General features: G+C 55.6%; 1 protein-coding gene across 1 annotated transcript in view; it reads left to right on the top strand.

Annotated features, from left to right (window-relative positions):
* Nucleotides 1-552: 552 nt before the first annotated feature.
* Nucleotides 553-18136, top strand: part of KCNK9 (potassium two pore domain channel subfamily K member 9) — a 91752-nt gene continuing 74168 nt past the window's right edge. The window contains exon 1 of the mRNA XM_074353141.1: nucleotides 553-2197. Coding sequence (XP_074209242.1) covers nucleotides 1528-2197 — 670 coding nt within the window. The 5' untranslated portion in view covers nucleotides 553-1527. The remainder of the gene's footprint in view (nucleotides 2198-18136) is intronic.

Below are 18136 nucleotides of genomic sequence, written 5' to 3'. Positions count from 1 at the left end.
GCTCTCAGGGTCTGATGCAGCCCTCAGGACCCCACCACGCGACGAGGAGGTGCCCCAGGCTAATGACACGCGCCCGCGCTAGGTGGCTGACCCCGGGGGAGCCGCGGGAGCCTCCGCGCTCCCGGAAGCCCACGGACCCTCCCCTTGTGCTCCTACTCTCCGCCGGATCTCTCCCCTCCCTTAAGCCGCATGTCTGCCATCTCCGGCGGCATACCGTTTCCTCCCCCAGCCCCGGGTCCCTCAAACTCTCCGCCTCGCGTGGCTGCATGTGCTCTCCGGGAGCTGGGCTAGAACTGCCCAAGCAGCCTCATTTATCCTCCCATCCCCCGCCGAAACAGGCTGCTGGCTCCGCCCCCTACCCCCACTCAGGCGACACCCAGTCCTCGGCCCGCCTCCGCCCCCTCCCCGGCAGCACCGGCCGCCCCTCCCGGGCTCCCTTCGCGTGCGCCCTGCGCCGCGCTCGGTCTGCAGCGGGAGCCGCCGCGGCTGCCTCGCCAGCTGGCTGGGGACCAGGCGGGAGGTGGCGCGCCCGGGAGGCTGCGGGAGGGAGGGAAGAAAGGAGGGAGGGAAGCCGGGCCTCGGCGTAGCCCGGCCCCCGCCCCCCGTGTCCCTCCCGCTGAAGCGGGGCTGCCGCGCGCTCGCGCGCGCGCGCGCGCGCGCACACAGACACACACCCTCACACACACACACCCACACACCCTCTCTCACACACACACACGCCCTCACACACACACACACACACACACACACACGCCCTCACACACACGCACACCGGCACACATACGCACAGACACGCACACACACTCGGGCTCCCTCCGGCGCGCACGCACGCCAGCGCCCCGGGTAGACCAGCGCTGAGGCCGCCTCCCCGGACGCCCAAACGCCGGAGGGCCCCAACCCCGGCGCGGCTCATGCGCCGGCGCCCACCCCGCAGCTCCGCGAGGCCCGCGGGACCCCTCCCGCCGCCGCCGCCGCCGCCGCCGCGTCCGCCGCCCCCGGAGGAGCGGACTGGCCAACCGCCGCCGAGTCGTCCCCCAGCTGCCCCCGAGGCCGCTCCGCCGCGGGCCCTGCCGCCCGGGGGCCGCGCCCCGCTCCCGCGCCTCGGGGGCTGAGCCGATCAAACTTCGTGGACCGGCCGACGCCTGGCGGGGACCCCGCCGCGTCCCGGCGCGCCCGGGTGGACGCAGGGCGCTCGGACCTTCGGGCAACTGGCTGTCCAGCCCGCTGCACCTGCTCGGCCCCCTACCCTCTCGCCGGGGACTCCGGAGACGCCGCCACTTCGCAAACTTTTTCACCCCCACTCGAGGTGGGGCGCGGAGGGGTAAAAGGGGAAGGAGGTCCCGCGGGGCGCGCGCAGACCTGCGGGCTCCTAGCTGGGCACCGTCTCCCCGGAGCCGGACCCGGAGGGGCGCGGGCCCCGGCGGCCGCGCTCCGGCTCCGGCTCCCGCCCCTGCTTTTCCGGCGGGAGCGGGGGGCGGGGTGCGGAGGGCAGCGAGGCCCGCGCGGTGCCCGGCGGGGCCTCCGTGCATGGCCCTGCGCAGTGGGGCGGGCTGCTTCGGCCCGGTCTGGCGCAGGGTGTCGGGGCTCCCGGACGCCTGGCCCCGGCGCTCGAGCAGCCTCCTGTGCCTGTCCGCCTTCTCGCCCGAGCCAGGGCCCGCGCCGCCCCTGCCCCGCCAGCCGCCTCGCAGTGGCGGCGGCCGTGGCGGCCCCGGCGGAGGGGGGCCCCCCCAGCCTCCCCGCCCCCCGCCTCCCCGCTGCTGCTGCTGCTGCTGCCGCTGCCGCCGCCGCTTACAACTTGGAGGCGGCGGCGGCGGCGGAGGAGGCGGCGGCGGCGGCCGCCGGGCGCTGCAGTGGGACGCGCGCGGCTGCGAGCCTGCGGGACATGCCCCCCGCGCCGGCTCTTTGCTGGCGGCCATGAAGAGGCAGAACGTGCGGACTCTGTCCCTCATCGTCTGCACCTTCACCTACCTGCTGGTGGGCGCCGCCGTCTTCGACGCCCTCGAGTCGGACCACGAGATGCGCGAGGAGGAGAAACTCAAAGCCGAGGAGATCCGGATCAAGGGCAAGTACAACATCAGCAGCGAGGACTACCGGCAGCTGGAGCTGGTGATCCTGCAGTCGGAGCCGCACCGCGCCGGCGTCCAGTGGAAATTCGCCGGCTCCTTCTACTTTGCCATCACGGTCATCACCACCATAGGTAAGGGCTGGGCGCGCCGCCGCCCGGCTCCCCGCGTCCCGGGAGGAGTCCGGGGAGGCGGCTGAGCGCGCGGCGCAGGGCTGGGTGTGGGGCGCCGAGGGTTAAACGCAGCCTGTCGCCGGGGCCCCTCCCGCAGCGCCCCCTCCTCTCTCGGGAGCCCTCGCCTCTCCTGCGCCTCCGCGCCGTCTCACCCCTAGCGGACCCCACCCGATGCTCTCCTCCGCGCCGGTGTCTGGGCCGGGCGTGCGAGCCCGGAGCGAGCGTGCCGGAGCCTGGAGGGCGGAGGCGCCACTTTTGCGAAGAGAGTGGAGCGCTAAGAATAATCCCAGAGCAGACACCCACCCACCCACCGCCCCGGCGCGGGCTGGGCTGCGCGGGGTTCCAAGCCTTACACTTACTACCTCTCCGGGAGTTGCGGAGGGCTGGCCTGGCACTCGCCGCGCGGAGACCGACTCAGGTGGCAGGGGGACTGCTCTTGGAGCGTGGGATGCGCTGACCCTCGCCAGCCTACAGCCTTCTCCGAGCCCAAATTTCAGCTTTCCTCCTTCCTGGCTCCTCTTCTAACAGTGCTGGAGCCTGGCTGTGCCAGGCCCCTGGGAGGAGAGAGTTTGCTACTTGGTGATGGGGGCTGTGGGGGGAGGGAGCGGTGGTGGTAGCCAGGTGAAAGTCTCTAGGAGCAAGGAGGTGCAGGACAGGGGGGCAGGACCAGCCCACCCCCAAGCTAAGCCAGTGGTTAAGGCAAGTCTGTGTATGTCCCAGAAGCCAGGGAAGTTCAGCCCTGGTTCCGGGGAGAGAGTCCAGTTCGTACACCCTGGGGATTTCTATGGGTCCCGAGCCCAAAGGTGGTGTTCATGAAGCAGTCTCTAGTGGGTACCTAGGGCAGGACCCCTACTTAGGCCAGGGGGTTCAGAGAACTTGCAGCCATCACACTTTGAGACCTGTGGGCACTAGAGCAGGTCATTCATCCCAGTGGCTGTGGGGATGCCCTCCTGACAGGGCCTGGAGATAGGGTGGTGCCTCCGTGGTTTGCAACTTGTCCCAGCATGGTACCAGGCCTCTCCACGGCCACCTCCTTGGACCTGTCAGGGCCAACGTGTTGGCTCAGGGGCCGTCTCTGTTTTGCTCCCCTCCAGTCCTTTATGCCCCTGTGCTCTGAGAAGAGGCCTCCTCTTCCCCATCTTTCTCTCCGTCCCTCTGGCCTGACTTCTCCGGACCTCCTTCTCTGATTTTCCCCCTTGATATTTTTCTTTCTCTGGAAAGCTCTGCATGCTGCAAAAACAGGATTTCTCAGTGCCATATGCAACAGGAAGCACCAGCACAGGACGGCTTGTCTTTCCTTCTTGGTTGAAAAGACTTTTTAGAGAGTCATCTTGTTCGAAATGTTTAATTCATTGGTGTAGCTTTTTCCGTTTTCAGAAGGAAACTGCCCTTCTGTTGTCTGCATAACCAGCTTTGCTCCCTTTTGCCACACGCCCTTGGCCCAGCGGCCAAAACACAGAAAAGTCCTTGCTTTCCCACCCTGGGCTTCCAGCTCCTGAAAGGGCCAGCTGGTCATCACCATCATTTCTGTCTTTAAACTTCCAGCGTGAGCTGTGGAGGTAACAGATGCGCAGGCCGGCCTTCCTGCGGGGCAGGGGCTTGTTTCCTGGAGAGCCAGAGAGCAAGAAATATGCCTCTAAAACTGACCACCCCCTGGGCAGGGGAAAACTCATCACCCCCGAGACGTGCCTAGGGTGATGTCGACCCCAAACAGATGAAATCTGTGAGCTTGCTGGTCTCCAGCAGTGACATGAGCACAGGGAACGTTCGGCTGGTCCCAAGAGTTGAACTGCAGCATCCAGGAGAGGGCTGGAGTTAAAATCAAACCCAGAGATGTTCCCGTTTACCTGATAAAGTGCTTATCTTTGTGTTTATTGATTCTGATTGGCCGATCTGAGCATCTGCTTCAAACGGTTAAGGCTCCAAAGAGAAAACCTCAAGGCACTGGTGGCCGAGTGGAGGGTGTGATCCTAGGCAGGGGTGCGGGTGGGACTCCGGTCAGCACCAGAGCAGGGGGGCAGAAGATGCCTGTGCTGACTTTGTCTCACTTCCTGTGTTGAGTTTCCAGCTGATTTTCTAGAAAGGCTGGAATGTATGTGTAAGGGTAGGAAGAAAAAACTGTCCTAGCTCTGCTGCCCTGTGGTGGAAAGGTGCTGAACCCGGAGTCTGCTGACTGGGCTTGGAACCTGGGTCTAGTCAGACTGGAAGACCATGGGGGGTTGTTTCCTGACTCCCAGCCTCAGTTTCCCCATCTGTAGAAGGGGTGTGACAGTGTAACCGCCCACTGGAGTGGCTTTGAAGGGCCGCTGGGATCCCTAGTGCCCGCAGCCGCCTGGAACAGTGCAGTGCGCCCTTAGTAGGCGAGAATCTGTGATTTTTGACATCGGCCGACCCGCAGATCCTCTGCCCTAAGAAACCGCTTAGCTCCTAAGAGCCCGTATTTGTAGGAAACAAAGCACCTTTCTAGTTAATTCTGTTTGTTTTCTTCTTCTTCTTCTTTTTTTTTTAATATAAATGCAAATTAAGGTGCTCTTAGGCCTAGAACAAAACCCAGCCCCCAGCCAAGCCCTCCAAGGAACTGTCGCTGATTGGACAGCGACATTAATGAGTCAGGTGCATCTTCAATGGGTGTTCTTATTTTTAATCTAACCTTGAATGATTTCTCGAGAGAGCTTCAACTTTGACCTCGAGTCTCCGAGGTGGGGCAGGAACCCCCGGCACTCGGCCTCTGTTAATGAACTTGTCTTCCCAGATGAGGCTATTAGCTCCCTCTGTGAAATGGATTTTAAGAACATACATAATTACCACCCTGCCTGGGATCTGTGGCCGCGTGCGTCTTCATAAGAGGCTTTGGAAGGCTGTCACACTGAATGCCACCCAGCTCTCCGGGGAAGCCCCAGGCGCGGCCACCTTTGTCCTGGGGAGGGAAGAGCACCAGTCCCCCGGGCTCTGGATGGGCAGACGCATTGCCGTCGTTTGCCTGGTTCTGGGTGCCGCTCCTCCCCACTTGCTGCTTTTGATGTCTGTGCCACTTGTGGGAACTGCCCAGGAGGTGATACTGTTGCGTTCTAAATTTGGCAAGCCCCAGACCGTTGGAACTCTCCATCATGTTCAAGATGAAAAGTCCTTCTGCGCACCCCGCTGTGCTTGTCTGATTAGCGGGACGATTGGAAACACCCCCTCCCACTTTCTAAGCTGTTGGTAGCAGTGGTGGGAGCGGGGAGGGGGGCCAGGGCCTGCCGGGACTGCAGAGCGCCTGGGCTGGATTTCTCTGCTGGGGGCTAAGGCCCGGGTGCGCAGGGAACCCCCCGCAAACTCATCGTCTTCCTACCGGAGGCGCTTTTGGCCAAAATTGTGTCCCACACTCAGCTACTACTCTAGCAACAGCAGGGATCTCCAGGCACTTCTTTTTTGACTGCGACATGTGTGTTCTAAGTTGTTACCACCTTCAGGATCATCCAGAAGAAACTGCTTAGAATTCAGATCTCATCTGGAGGATCTAAGGACGATTTAAAAACTGGTCCTCATGAGGGGAGGAGGGAAAGAAGAGACGTGGGTTTTGTGTTTCTGCTGCTGTTTAGAAGCAGGGAGACTGACATCAGGGCCCTTTGGGTCCCTCTGAAGGCGGGCTGGCTGCCGCAGGGACTGAGGGGCCTGGCCCAGGAGCCGGGGTCTGCTGGCTGGGGTGGGGCACACTCGGAGAAAGTTGTTCTGCCGCTTTGCTTCCTTGCCCGAGGTCCCCCACCTGCTTGAAACCAGAATGCAGGGGGGCGGGGGGGGCACACTCCTTTTCTCTCATTCCTACCTTGAACCTTGAACAGAGCGTTCAGCGAGCGGAAAGCATTTCCTGCGTCGTCTTCTCTCTCGCTCTCTCGGGTGCAGTTTTCGAGACGCGGTTTACACCCTCGCTGCATGCCTGCCCCAGCCTCCCTGTGCCACCTCTGAGGCTCTGGGGACCATCTAGATGACAAGATAAGGCCTGGCCTTGAGGCCGGAGGGGAGCTGGAAACGCAAACAGTTGGGTGCAGTCCAGCCTGAAGCGCAGGGACAGCTAAACTCAGTTAACCCTTCCGTCCTGCTGGTCCAGACCACTGACTGGGAGCCGCCCCCCCGATGCTCAGTGCACCCCGCGTTGTGCCCCCCGCCTCCGGGCCTCTCCCAGTGCCAGCATGGCCGATGTCAGCCCCAGGCTGAACCGTCTCCTCCCTGCCCCTGGAAGCCCAGCACAGAGCCCAGCATGCAGTGGGCATCTCCGGCAGGACTGCGGGATGGAAGCAGGTCCAGAGGGCACGCGACTTTGCCCACGGGCCCTTACTGCACCCCTGGGGCTGGAGGCAGTAAAGCCCCACTTTGCAGATACAGAAACCAAGGCCCAGGTGAGGCAGCGCACACAGAGGCAGAGGGCCCAGAACTCCGCGGTCAGGGTGTGGATTCCACCCAGGAGCCAGGGAGACGACTGTGGAATATTCCATCTGTGTCCTCCTGCTTCTCCCTTTGCCTCCAGTGTTCAGGAAACCTGCTCATCCAGGGCCAGGTGAAGGGCCTGTCCACCCAGCACACACACCAAGGGCTGGACGGGAGGGTGCAGGTCTCCCTGTGACTTACGGTGTGGCAGCTGGCCCTGCGCGGGAGCACGAGCTGCCGGTGTTCAGCCCCTCCTCCCAGGCCCTGCCCGGGCCTGGCCTTCCTCGATGTGGCCCTGGCCCTCCAGTAAACCTGGCCTATTTATAGATGTCCTGGTGGAGGCGGAGAGGTGGGTTCTCTCTGACTTTGAGTGACCGAAAAGAGATGGCTCTCCTGAGGTGTGTGAGACACCACGCTGAGTGCCGAGACCCACAGGTAGCAGATGAGATCCTGTGTACCAACACCTGTCACCTTCACCTACTCTTTCCTGGGGCGGCCTGACTTGCACAAGCCAAGCTGGGGGAGGTCAGAGCAAGAGCAGGAGCCTCCGTGTACATCTCTTCCCCTATGGACCCGTGTTCACACCTCCACCCAGCGTCCCCTCTGCACGGAGTCCTCCTGTCTGTCCTGCTCCGTACATCTGGGCATCCATCAGTCCCCCCCTCTGTGCATTCACATACTCATTTGCTCCTTCCCCCGAGCACTCACGCAGTCCCCTTCATGTGCACTCTTCCCTCCATCTGTGGGTTTTCCCCCAGCTCCTCTATGTGCCAGGGACAGGCACTGTGTGCACCTGAGGTGCACAGTGGGTGCCCCTAGCAGGGCTCAGGACGTGTTAAGGCCTTGATGGCGGCGGGGAGGTGGTGGAGGAGTGTCTTCAGGTTGTCCCAGCCTCATCTCCTTCCTGCCAAATGGTCAGCCAATCCCGTATACTTTTAATTTTGAAAATTTTTAAGAACAGACTATTCATACTGAGAACTGCACATATCACGAGTGTACTGCTCAGTGATTCCTGTAAACAAGCTCTGCCAAGCAGCCAGCACTCAGACCAAGAAACAGCATTACCAGCACCCCAGATCTGCCGGCATCAGCCAGCCTTTTCTTGAATGCCTCTAGTGACAGGGAGATCATTACTTCACATGTGATGAAGTATGTGTGTTTAGCTGAGTGTTGAGGTTATTATGTGATGTTCTGATCTGGTGAGCATCTATGTAGAAAGAGGTGTGTGTGTGTGTGTGAATTGGAGGGGGGACTTCTCTTAAAGGGCTGGCCTGTCTCTGTGGTAGTCACCTGAGGAGGAGCCAGGAGGTCTCTGTTTATAAAGTGGAACTCGGGGGCCCAGCCCAGGAGAGAAGTGGGAACCTGGCACACAATGTGTGGGTGTGTCTGGAGCGGGAGGGTGTGTGGAGGTGGTCCAGGGTATGACTGGCACGGGGAGCCCGGATGGACAGGCGGCCAGCTCAGGGAACCTACCCCACTGAGTCAGAGCACAGAGCAGCCCCACGCTTTGTCCACACCAGCCTTGCCAGAGGACCAGGGAGAACGCACGAGGAAATGAATGCGACGCCTGGTCTCAGCAGTGCCCTGGGAGTTAGGAGGCAAGGACCCTGGGCTGACAGAGGAAAGGCAGTGGGCACTCTTGAGAGAGTTGGTGGGCAGAGGATCTGGGACAGGAGAATTGGGTCGAGGGTCTTCCCCTCTACCTGGTGGGACATCCTGCTCCCTACCAGCCGTGGGTGTGGAGTAGGGGGAGTCTGGTGTCCATTTCCTTGAGGAATTTTGTTCAAAGTTCCCTTTTCCTGCCTGTCCCACCTCTGGGACCCCTGCCTGTAAGAAGTTTTCCCTTTTAAGCTAAAGGCACCCACTCTGTGGCTTACAGTTCTCCAGAGGAATGGCTTCCTGCCGTGACCGTCCTTAGGAATTTGAGGACGGCCCCAGGGCCCCTGAGTTTCTTTGGATAATGCCTTGTAAGCCAGGCCCCACTCCTCTGAGCAGTTTTGAGGTGCGCGTGTGCTCTCCAAGTCCAGCCTGATCGCGTGGGGAGTGCGGGACGTCACCTCCACTCGCCCAGCAACATACTTCTGTTAATGCCTCCAGTTAGTACGCAGCCCCTCCCTGCATTGACATGTTTTGAGTGTCTGACTCCTGCGAGCTTCTATCATGTGCTCCTAAGGGGACTTAACTGTAGTCTCTGTCTCAGATTGGGGTGAGCCCAGGCACTAGCCCTGAGGTTGATCACTGATCACAGAACAGCCCTGTGTTGTGGACCCGGACAAGAAGGACGATTGATGGAGACATTGGCAGCAGGGGAAGATGAGAAAGCTGAGGAGTCCCTGTGAGAGTGCCGGCCCGGCTTGTCAGGACACTGAGAAGTCTGCCCCCGGGCCTGGGAGAAACAGAGCCCCCCAGCAGATCACTAGCCCCTCGATCGCACTCCTTCCTGGGGTCTCGGTCCTGAGGGATGACAGGGCCTGGCGAGGGAGTAGCTGCTCCACGGCAGGGCCAGCCCCATGGGGGTGGGCTTGCTCTCAATGTCCTCACCCTTATCGTGTCCCCAGCTCTGGGAGGAGCCCAGGGTGGCAATGAGGTGAAGGCGGGGCGGGACTAGAGGCGGGTGAGCTGTGGCTGGTGGGGGGTCGGGGGTGCAGATACTGTTGGTGGCGGACTGGGCATGCTGGGCCAGGCATCTGGAGAGCGGAGGGAGCCAGGTCCAGCCTCCCCTCTGACCTCGGTCTTCCATCTGGATGAGCGGGTCAGGATGGCACCCGCCTCCAGAGACAGAGCGCAGAGGGGCTCGGAGGGCAGGCAGGTCATGGGGGCCCGTAGCCGTGGGCAGGACGGCTCATGTCTGCCTGTCCCGGAGGCCGGACCTTAGGCCTGTCCCGTTAGCCTGGGCTTTCTCATCTGTGAAATGGGGACGTAGAACTTGGTGTCTGTGTGTCGTGAGCATCAGAGAACATGCCAGAGTGTGCCGTGAAGGGCCTCCTCTCACAGCCCTGGGCTTCACTGTGATGATGCTTCCAGGCTGGTGCCTGTGCCCCTGTGCGCTTCGCCAGCTCTTGGAAAATTGGAGAGTTGTCATTTGTAGCTTCCCGGTCCGGCTCTCCCACCCACCCTCTAAGGGACATCCCGTCCCCTGCCTCTCTCCAGCTGCCGCCCCTGCTGGGTCTGTCCGGTGGCCCTAACCCTCGTGAGGGGCTTCCCGGTGCCCACTCCTCATTTAGAGAGCGCCCTCAGAGATGGAAGAGCTTCTGCCACCCAGCGGAAGGAAGCTCTCGTGGCGGGGTGCCAGGCTGGGGGCTTCTGAGGCCATGGGTTCCTAGGCCGGCTGGTGGGTTTTCCCAACCCAGGCTGGTTGGGGAAAGGCGGCTTCCCAGGGGGCCCCCTCCCCACCCCCACCCCTGCCATGCTGAAGCCCTGCCGTCACCTACGCCTGCACCCCCATCCCTCTTGGGTCAGAGCCAGGTCCTCAGACTGAATCCCCATTCGATACTTCAGGTCCCCCGTGTCTGACTGCCCAGGTCAGAGTTGCCCTGCCTCCCTGGCTCCAGCCAGGCCTTCTCTGCCCACAACTGTCCGTTCCCCCTCGTTTCTCTGCTGCCAGCCCACCACGCCTCCCACAGGGCGCCCCAGGTGTGGATTTGCTCCGCAGCCTTCCCAGTGGTCCCCTGTGTCCCCAGGGCAGGGCTGGGCACTTACTGGTCTCAGGCTCCCCAGGGCCAGCTGGCCCAGGGCTGCTCAAAGCACCTGCTGGAGGCTGAGGCTCATGCCTGGCACCCAAGAGCTGAGGGGGCTTTGAGCCGAGTGGTTTGGGGTCATCTTCCTGTGTGGTTGGGCCTCGGGGCCTCTGGGCAGGCGCAGAGCAGAGGCCCCAGCCTTTTGGTTTTAAGGGAAGATGGCAGGTTAGGGCCCGTCCGGTCAAACGGGGAGCTTCTCACTCCCATGACTTGGATGTGTGATCTCAGCCCCCAAGGCCACTTCTAGTGACAGGCTCACAGGAGTCTGTCGGGCACCTGGTGGGAAGAGACACCCACCTGTGAAACAGCCGTGGGCTGTCACCGGCCCTGCCAGATGGGAGGTGCGTGCTGTTCTGGATGGTGAGAGGCATCCTGGTGGCCAGCATCGCCAGGCCTCCCCCAGGGCTGAGGGGAACAGGTGTTCGCCACTCGACAGTGTGTTGTCATGACCCCCAGCCCTCCACCTGGCTGCACCCCACCTGCCCCTCCCTGCCTCCCTCCCCTTGTCCTTGCACCCACCCTGGAACACTCTTGTCGGGCAGGTCCCACCTGGGACCTTGATCTTGCTGTTCCCCCGCCCAGCCTGGCCCTGTGCTGAGATACTCAGGCTATCCTCATGTCTGTCCCCTGGACACTCGTCAGTGGGTGACAGCAGGAGCCTGAGCTGTGCTGGGTCTGTTCACATGAAAGCCACTTGAGGCCTGGGGTCAAGCTTTTATTTCAGGGTCCCAAGCACTTGGCACATACTGGGCCCCAGAACATGTTTGTTGAGTGACTACTTGATGGCCTATTGGGAACAAGACGTTTTACTCAGGGACCAGGAACACTAGTAAATGTGTGAAGCATGTGGCAGAGGTGTCTTTGGTCCCCGTTGGCCGTTTGTTGGAAGTGTGCCTGGTGGGCATACATCTGGGGTGCTGTGAGTTTTAGGGCCCTGCTGGAGCAGAGGGGCATGTCTCGGGGGAGGTGACTCTGGAGTTGAGCTTTCATGCAGTCTGATGTGGATGGGAACTGGGAGCTCAGGTGGGGCTAGGTGAGTCACTCAGGAGGGACTGGGGAGACATCACTCCCTCAGGTGGTGGGGTGAGTTCGGTGGTGTTGGGGAGGACGGCAGGTGGACACTCGGCGTCCCCCCTCCCCTGCCCCAGCAGAGGTTCTCAGCAGCGCTATGTTGGGAGGACTTGAGGGGCATGGTTCCTGCTCCAGCCCAGCCACTCTGCACCCCAAGGCCCACATGTGCAGTGTCAAGGCATCTATCCCTCGGACTCTGTGGGGTACGATTGCTGGTGATGCAGACAGGGCGGGGCTGGGCTGGGCTCTAACCACTAACCAAGAAAGGGCCTGGCTCAGGGATGCTGTGGGGTAGCAGTGGGGGCGGAGGGGCATTCCCACTGAATCTGGTTGCACTGTGCAGTTTCCCAAGTGCGATCATTTGACCGCACCCCAAGTGCCGAGAGCCCTGGCAGTTGGGAAAATTGGTCTGGCGTCTATTTAGGACAAGTGTTTAGGCCAGGGGGATTCAAACACCAGCGAAGTGAGGACTCCAGTGTGTGCTGATTGACAAAGTAGCTCTCACATCGCTGGGAAGGGGAAGAAGTAGACCCTGGCAGAGAACGTTTTATCAAGAGGGGAGAAAAGTCCCCAGTCCCCTGTGGTCCCGTGGCCACATTCAATTTGCACATTGTTGTCATTGTCCAAATGTGCCTGCTGCTTTTATCATTTCATCGCAATGAATCTGTTAGGGACTGTGTTCAGCTGCCTGTTGTAGAGAACAGGTAACAGGCACTGGAGCAAACAGCAGTTAAGAAGTCTGGGGCGGGGAGTTGGGCCGACAGGAGGCTCCACAATGCCTTCAGAGACTCAGGCTCTTTGTCTTTCTGCTCAGCCGTCTTAGCTTGGCTTTAGTTTGCAGGTTGGCGCCTCATGGTTCCAAGATGGCTGCTCCACCTCCAGCCTCACCTCCAGCATCCTTCCTGGCAAGAAAAAGAGGGAGAACAAAAGACGGCATGTGCTCTTTTCTAAGCAGCTTTCCTGGATGTTCAAGGACTTCTGCTGACATCTCATTAGCCACGACTGTGTCTCATGGCCACCCCTAGCTTCAAAGTTGTCTAAGAAACATGGCATGTTGCTTTTCAAGCCAAACGGGTTCTGGTGGTGAGGAGGGAGTAGAGATGGGTATTGAAGGCCCCCACAGTGTCTGTGGTGGTATGCCTAGCATTTCAGGGCCCTTTTCTCTTTAAGTTTATGTCAAACATTACCTTGTGTTTGTGCAGTCTAAAGGGAAATTTATTTTCACAGCTCCATATCCACGAAATGAATGTACTATAATCTACTTAACCACTCCTCTATTTATAGTGTTTTCATGCGTCTTTCCTTTTTTTTTTTTTTTTTTGCCAATTATAGACAGTGCTCTATTGAATGTCTCTTTGTGTGTGAGTAGATTGTGCTGGGTTATTACTTAAGGGTTTGCTGTGGTGGCGGGACCCCAGGTCAGGGGGCATAAGCACCTGATAGTGCTGTGTGTTGTCCTGTAAACAACAGTGCAAACGTGGTAGCGGGCTTCTGGTCTCACCGCAATTTCAGTAGCCCTCAGCAATGCTGAAGATGTTTTGATGTTCTTACTATTTCAGAGCATTTTCTTAGCAATCCTTTGTGTGGCCTGGACCAGGTCATGGGGGTTGGAAGGCTGGCGGATCTACCCTCATCCCAGACACAGCTAGTCCAAGGGTTAGGGGCGGTCTGTGGGTGCAGTTGCCACCTGGAACCTACAATCTCCTGGACACTGTGGAACCAGGCGGAGGCAGGGGAGCCACTGGGTTGGTCTAGCTGCTGGGTTAGGAGGTTTTGCCTGATCAGTCTGGTATAGCCAGTTGGCTTGGTCACTGAAGCTCTGAGCTAAGAAACAGCTCCAGTGGGGAGAAGTGCGGTGTGGGATCGATTAGGCATGTCTGCCATTGGTATCAGGTGGACAGTGACAGCATGCTTGCCACATCCTTGCCCACCCTAAGCTAGTGAGCAGGCGGCTTTTCCGTCAGTATGCCTGGAGTGATGTCTCTGTGGATGGCTTGCCCCTTGGTATGGTCTGATTTACAAGGCAGGTTCCCACCCACTACCGTCTTTCATCCACATAACAACCCTGTGAAATAAGCATGGTTGGGATTTACTCTGTTATGCCAATGAGGCTAGAGATATTCAGTGGCTTCCCAGGGTCACATAGTAGAGTTTGGGGCTTGAACCCATGTCTTCTGCCCTCCAGCCCAGCATTCTCTTCTTCATACTACAGCCTCTCCCAGACACTGCTCACCTGCCTGGGAACATGGGTTGGATACAGGAAGCATTATTGTCTGACAGTCAAGAGGACTCAGAGGTCATCTGGTCCTACCCTCTCAGGATGGCAACATTGCTTGACCCTCCAAGGACAGGGGGCTCACTACCTCACTAAAATAGTAGGGAAAGGCAGGTGTGGCATCAATGTTAAAACAGAAGAAAAAGGCAAAAGGTCTCTCATCTGCTTGTCTTTGTCATGCTAACCAGAGCACTCCAGGACAAGCTTAACCTCTAGTCCCTTGCCACAACAGGGCTATCATTCACAGGGCCCTGTTTTTCTATAGACACCATTGCAATTAATTTCATTCTCTCAACAACTCGACCAGGTAGATATTTCCATCTATCCGATTTTATAACTGAGGATATGGACAATCAGAGAGGTTAAGCAATTTACCCAAGGTCACACAGCAAAATAGTGGCAGAACCAGGAGTTGTACCCAGGCAGTCTGACTTCAGAGTCTGTGCTTGTAACTGGTTTGTTATCTACTGCTTGTTTCATCCTTCTGTATCAGTTAGCTAGTGATGTGTAACAAATCACCCACAAACATAGAGACTTAAAACAACAACCATTTATTATTGCTGATGGACTGTGGCTCAGTGAGACTTGGCTGTTCCAGAAAGCCCAGCTGGGCAGCTTTTTCTCACTGCTGGTCTCCAGACTGACTGAAGAAGCTCTGTTTCAAGCCATTGTGTGTTTTCATCTTGGTGATGGAAGAGATACAGGAGGGCTGTGTGAAAGCAAGTGAGGTGTCTTGTGCTGTGACCCCACTACTAAGCTGTCATTTCTTCTACATGCCTTTGTCTGGAGCCAGTCACGTGGCAAGGTCCAGAGTATAAGGGCAGGAAATACACCTGCCCATGAAGCCAAGGCAGTGGTACAGTCCACTCATCCTCCTGGCTGACCGACTGTCCACACCCTTGCCAAGCCCCTCCTGCTGTCTGTACTTAGCTACCTGGTGCAGTGGAGAGAGCATAGCTCTGGACTCTCATCTGGGTTCAAATGCTGCCCATTTCATACCCCTAAAATGACATGCTGTTTTCTCATCTGTGAAATAGACAGTGCACCATCTTCCTCTGTATTAAGCTCAGGCTGCCGTAACAAAGCACTGCAGGCTGGGTGGCTTAAGCAGCAGAAATTTACTTCTATTTTTTTTGGCAATTCTGGAGGCCAGACGTCGGAGATCAAGGCGTTGGCAAGGTTGGTTCCGTCTGAGGCCTCCTTCCTAGGCTTATAGACAGCCATCGTCTTCCTGTGTCTTCACGTATTCATCTCTCTGTGTATGTCTGTCCTAATCGCCTCTTCTTATAAGGACACCTGCCACATTAGATTAGGGCCACCCTAGTGACCTCATGTTAACTTAATCATTGCTTTAAAGACTCCCATCTCCAAATCTGGTTCCATTTTGAGGCAGGGGAGGCAGTTAGGACTTCAACATATGAATTTGGGAGGACACAATTTAGCATGTAACATCTTCCGAGAGATGCTACGAGCATTAAATGAGAGAATGGAAATGAAAGAACCTCCCCAGACCTGTCATGCTCAAGTCCCTCCACAGACGTTGGTTGTCTGCTTTATCATGTGTAGGAGTGTGAACGTAAATCGTTATAGCCAGGGAGATTTTGTTGCCCCAACATGTTTATTTTCAAAATCTGGTTATACATTGGGTCAAAAGGCTGCTATGATGGAATGGACCCAGCCCAGGATGTGTCATCAAGAGACCCAAGCTCCAATCTCTGCCACACCTCTAAGTGACTGGGGGACGGCAGGAGAGCCCCTGCACTGGTCTCAGCTTCAGTGTCTCCATTTGCACACTGGGCGGTCTGCTTCCTCCAGCACATTGTGGGGCACAAGAGGGTGACTGTGCTGCTTTTAAACTTCTTTCCTAATTGGATTTTTAACAGGTAGCATGTAGGACTTCTGTAGTTTAACACACACACCCATGTTAATGTTAAGTTTTTGGTGTGATTATTATATTATGGTTACATATAATGAAGGAGTCCTTATCTTTTAGAAATATTTACTGAAACATTTAGAGATCAGATGAAATGTCTGGGATTTGCTTCAAAGGGACCCAAATTGCAGGGGAAATGGGTGGGGATTTAGATGAAATGAAATCAGCTGTGAGTTGTTAATTATGGACATTTAATTATTTGTATTTGGGGGCCTATTCTACTTTCAGCCTCTAACTTAGTATATATACATATGGACATTTTCATAGTGGAAAAAATTGAAAATGGAACCAAACATAAAGCCAAAGCAAAAGTCTCCCAGCACAGTCCAGCCCCTCAGCCCCACTCCCAGGTGACGGCTGCCAGCAGTGTGGAAGAGGATGAAACACTTGGCTCCCATGAAGGCTCTGGCCTGCTCATAGGTTTCCTTTGGCCCTTACATTGCTTGAAAATACTGTCAATTAGTTGCCAACACATATTGACCTTTTAAAAGAAGCAGCTCTTGGTTTGACTTATTATAGTTAGGCTATTTATCTAATTGACATCTGCTTTTGTATTTATTAAATACTTATTTTACATTCTTTCAGTTTATTTTTCTTTTCCTACCTTCACACACAGACAGTTACTAGGCTTTCTGTTTCTTAAATAAATGCATCAAAGGCTATAAGTGTTCCTCTGCATGCTACTTTGGCTGCATCCCATTGATCTCTCATTACCACTTATTTATAAATAATTTGCAAATGAGGTTTTTCCTTTAACCCAGGAATTATTTGAAATGTAGATATGTGTTTTAAAATTGTGTGCACACACAGACACACACACACAGAATTAACATAGTGGTTATAAGCATGAGCTTTGAAGTCAGACTGCCTGGGTATTATTTTTTCTTGGCCATTTACTAACTGTGACCTTGGGATTTTGCAATCTATAAAATGAGGATAATGATGATGATGATGATGATGATGATGATGATGATGATAATAATAATGATAATAATAACATAATGATAATAATAAAAAGAACAATAGCCCTCAAAGTTGTTGAGATAATTAAGTTAGCTGTTAAATTCCAAACGTTTAAGAGCTAATGTTTATTGAGTGTTCACTATCTGCAGGCACATTTCTAAAGTATAATTTCTATATTTTGAGATTTACTGGACTTTTTCTTTGTAGCTCAGTGATTACTTTTTGTAGAGTTCCACAGGTATTTGAAAAGAACACATTTCTTTGTTGTGCATGAAGTTCTACATAGATCTGTTAAATCAGACTTGTTTATTATGTTGTTCAAAACCTTTTCAATGCTGGAAACTAGTAATTATTGGCTAAATCACATGTGTTGAATTAAGCACATATAGTGTTTTAAATAATCATTATTTTGTTTATTTTTATGCCTTTAGTGGAACATGTGCACTGTCCAGTTCACCACATTCCAGTCATCATTACATCAGTTCCCCTCACTCATTTACTTCCGCTGCCTCACTCTGCAGACACTTCACCGTGTGCCCTGGCCTTGTACCCATCGGATGATCATTGTTATTAGGTCTCCTTAATTTCTGAGGGAGATATGTAGTGTCTCTTTCTGTGCTTTGTCACTTTCTCCTTGTATTTCCACGAGTGTTGTTTTTATGTATTTTGAAGCTATGTGGTAGATGCATAAAAGTTCATGTTTGTTATTTCTTCTTGGTGTGGAGATAAGCTTACCTTTATAAAACAAGCTTCTTCATCGTGTTTGGTGTTTTTTATTTTTTTGCCTTGGGTTCTTTTTTCCTGTTATGATTTCTGTGCCTGCTTTCTTTCATTAGCACTTGTTACATATGTGTATGCGTGTGTGTGACATACGTGTATGTGTGTATGTGTATATGTATGTGTGTGTGTTTGTATATATAATTTCTATGTTAATGTTTTTAGCTTATTTTTACCCTTTCTCTTCTAGGAAAGATTTTAATAAGGTTTATAATCAAAGGTGTAGAAATAAGATAAGACAAGGCCCAGGAATCTGGGGTGTGTGTGTGGATTCATGTATATTAACCATCATGATAGCCAGGGCAGTTCAGATTTTACTTGGAGTTGCCTAAGAGTTTCTTAAAAACAAAACGTATCAAATATTATAGCTCCTACTATATGATGTTTGGCACTAATTTGCACTAGGATGTGCTCCCATGCCTTCACGAGGGCTCACTGAGTAATGTGTCGGTGTCAGCAACATGGAGGAAGGCCATGCTGAGATGTGACTGGCCTAGAGGCAACCACGGGATGTGGTGTTCCCACGGGCTGCCTGGGTGGAATGTCCGGGGAGTGACGGTGCTGGTCCCTGTGGTGCTCTGTCCAGGGCCATCTGGGACCTGGGCTCCTTAGATTTTTTCCGCTTCATCTTCTTTAGTGTTGTCACTTACACTTGTGTTGATCACATCTCTGTTCTAGGCAGGAGGAAGGAGGGTGGGGCAAAGGTCAGAAGGTTGGCTAGCTGAGATTGCCCTTTGCAC

The sequence above is a fragment of the Camelus bactrianus genome, chromosome 25, assembly GCF_048773025.1.
Source record: "Camelus bactrianus isolate YW-2024 breed Bactrian camel chromosome 25, ASM4877302v1, whole genome shotgun sequence".
NCBI classification, from domain to species: Eukaryota; Metazoa; Chordata; class Mammalia; order Artiodactyla; family Camelidae; genus Camelus; species Camelus bactrianus.
The sequence above is the reverse complement of the archived record's forward strand: the minus strand, read 5'-3'. Positions and strand labels throughout refer to the sequence as shown.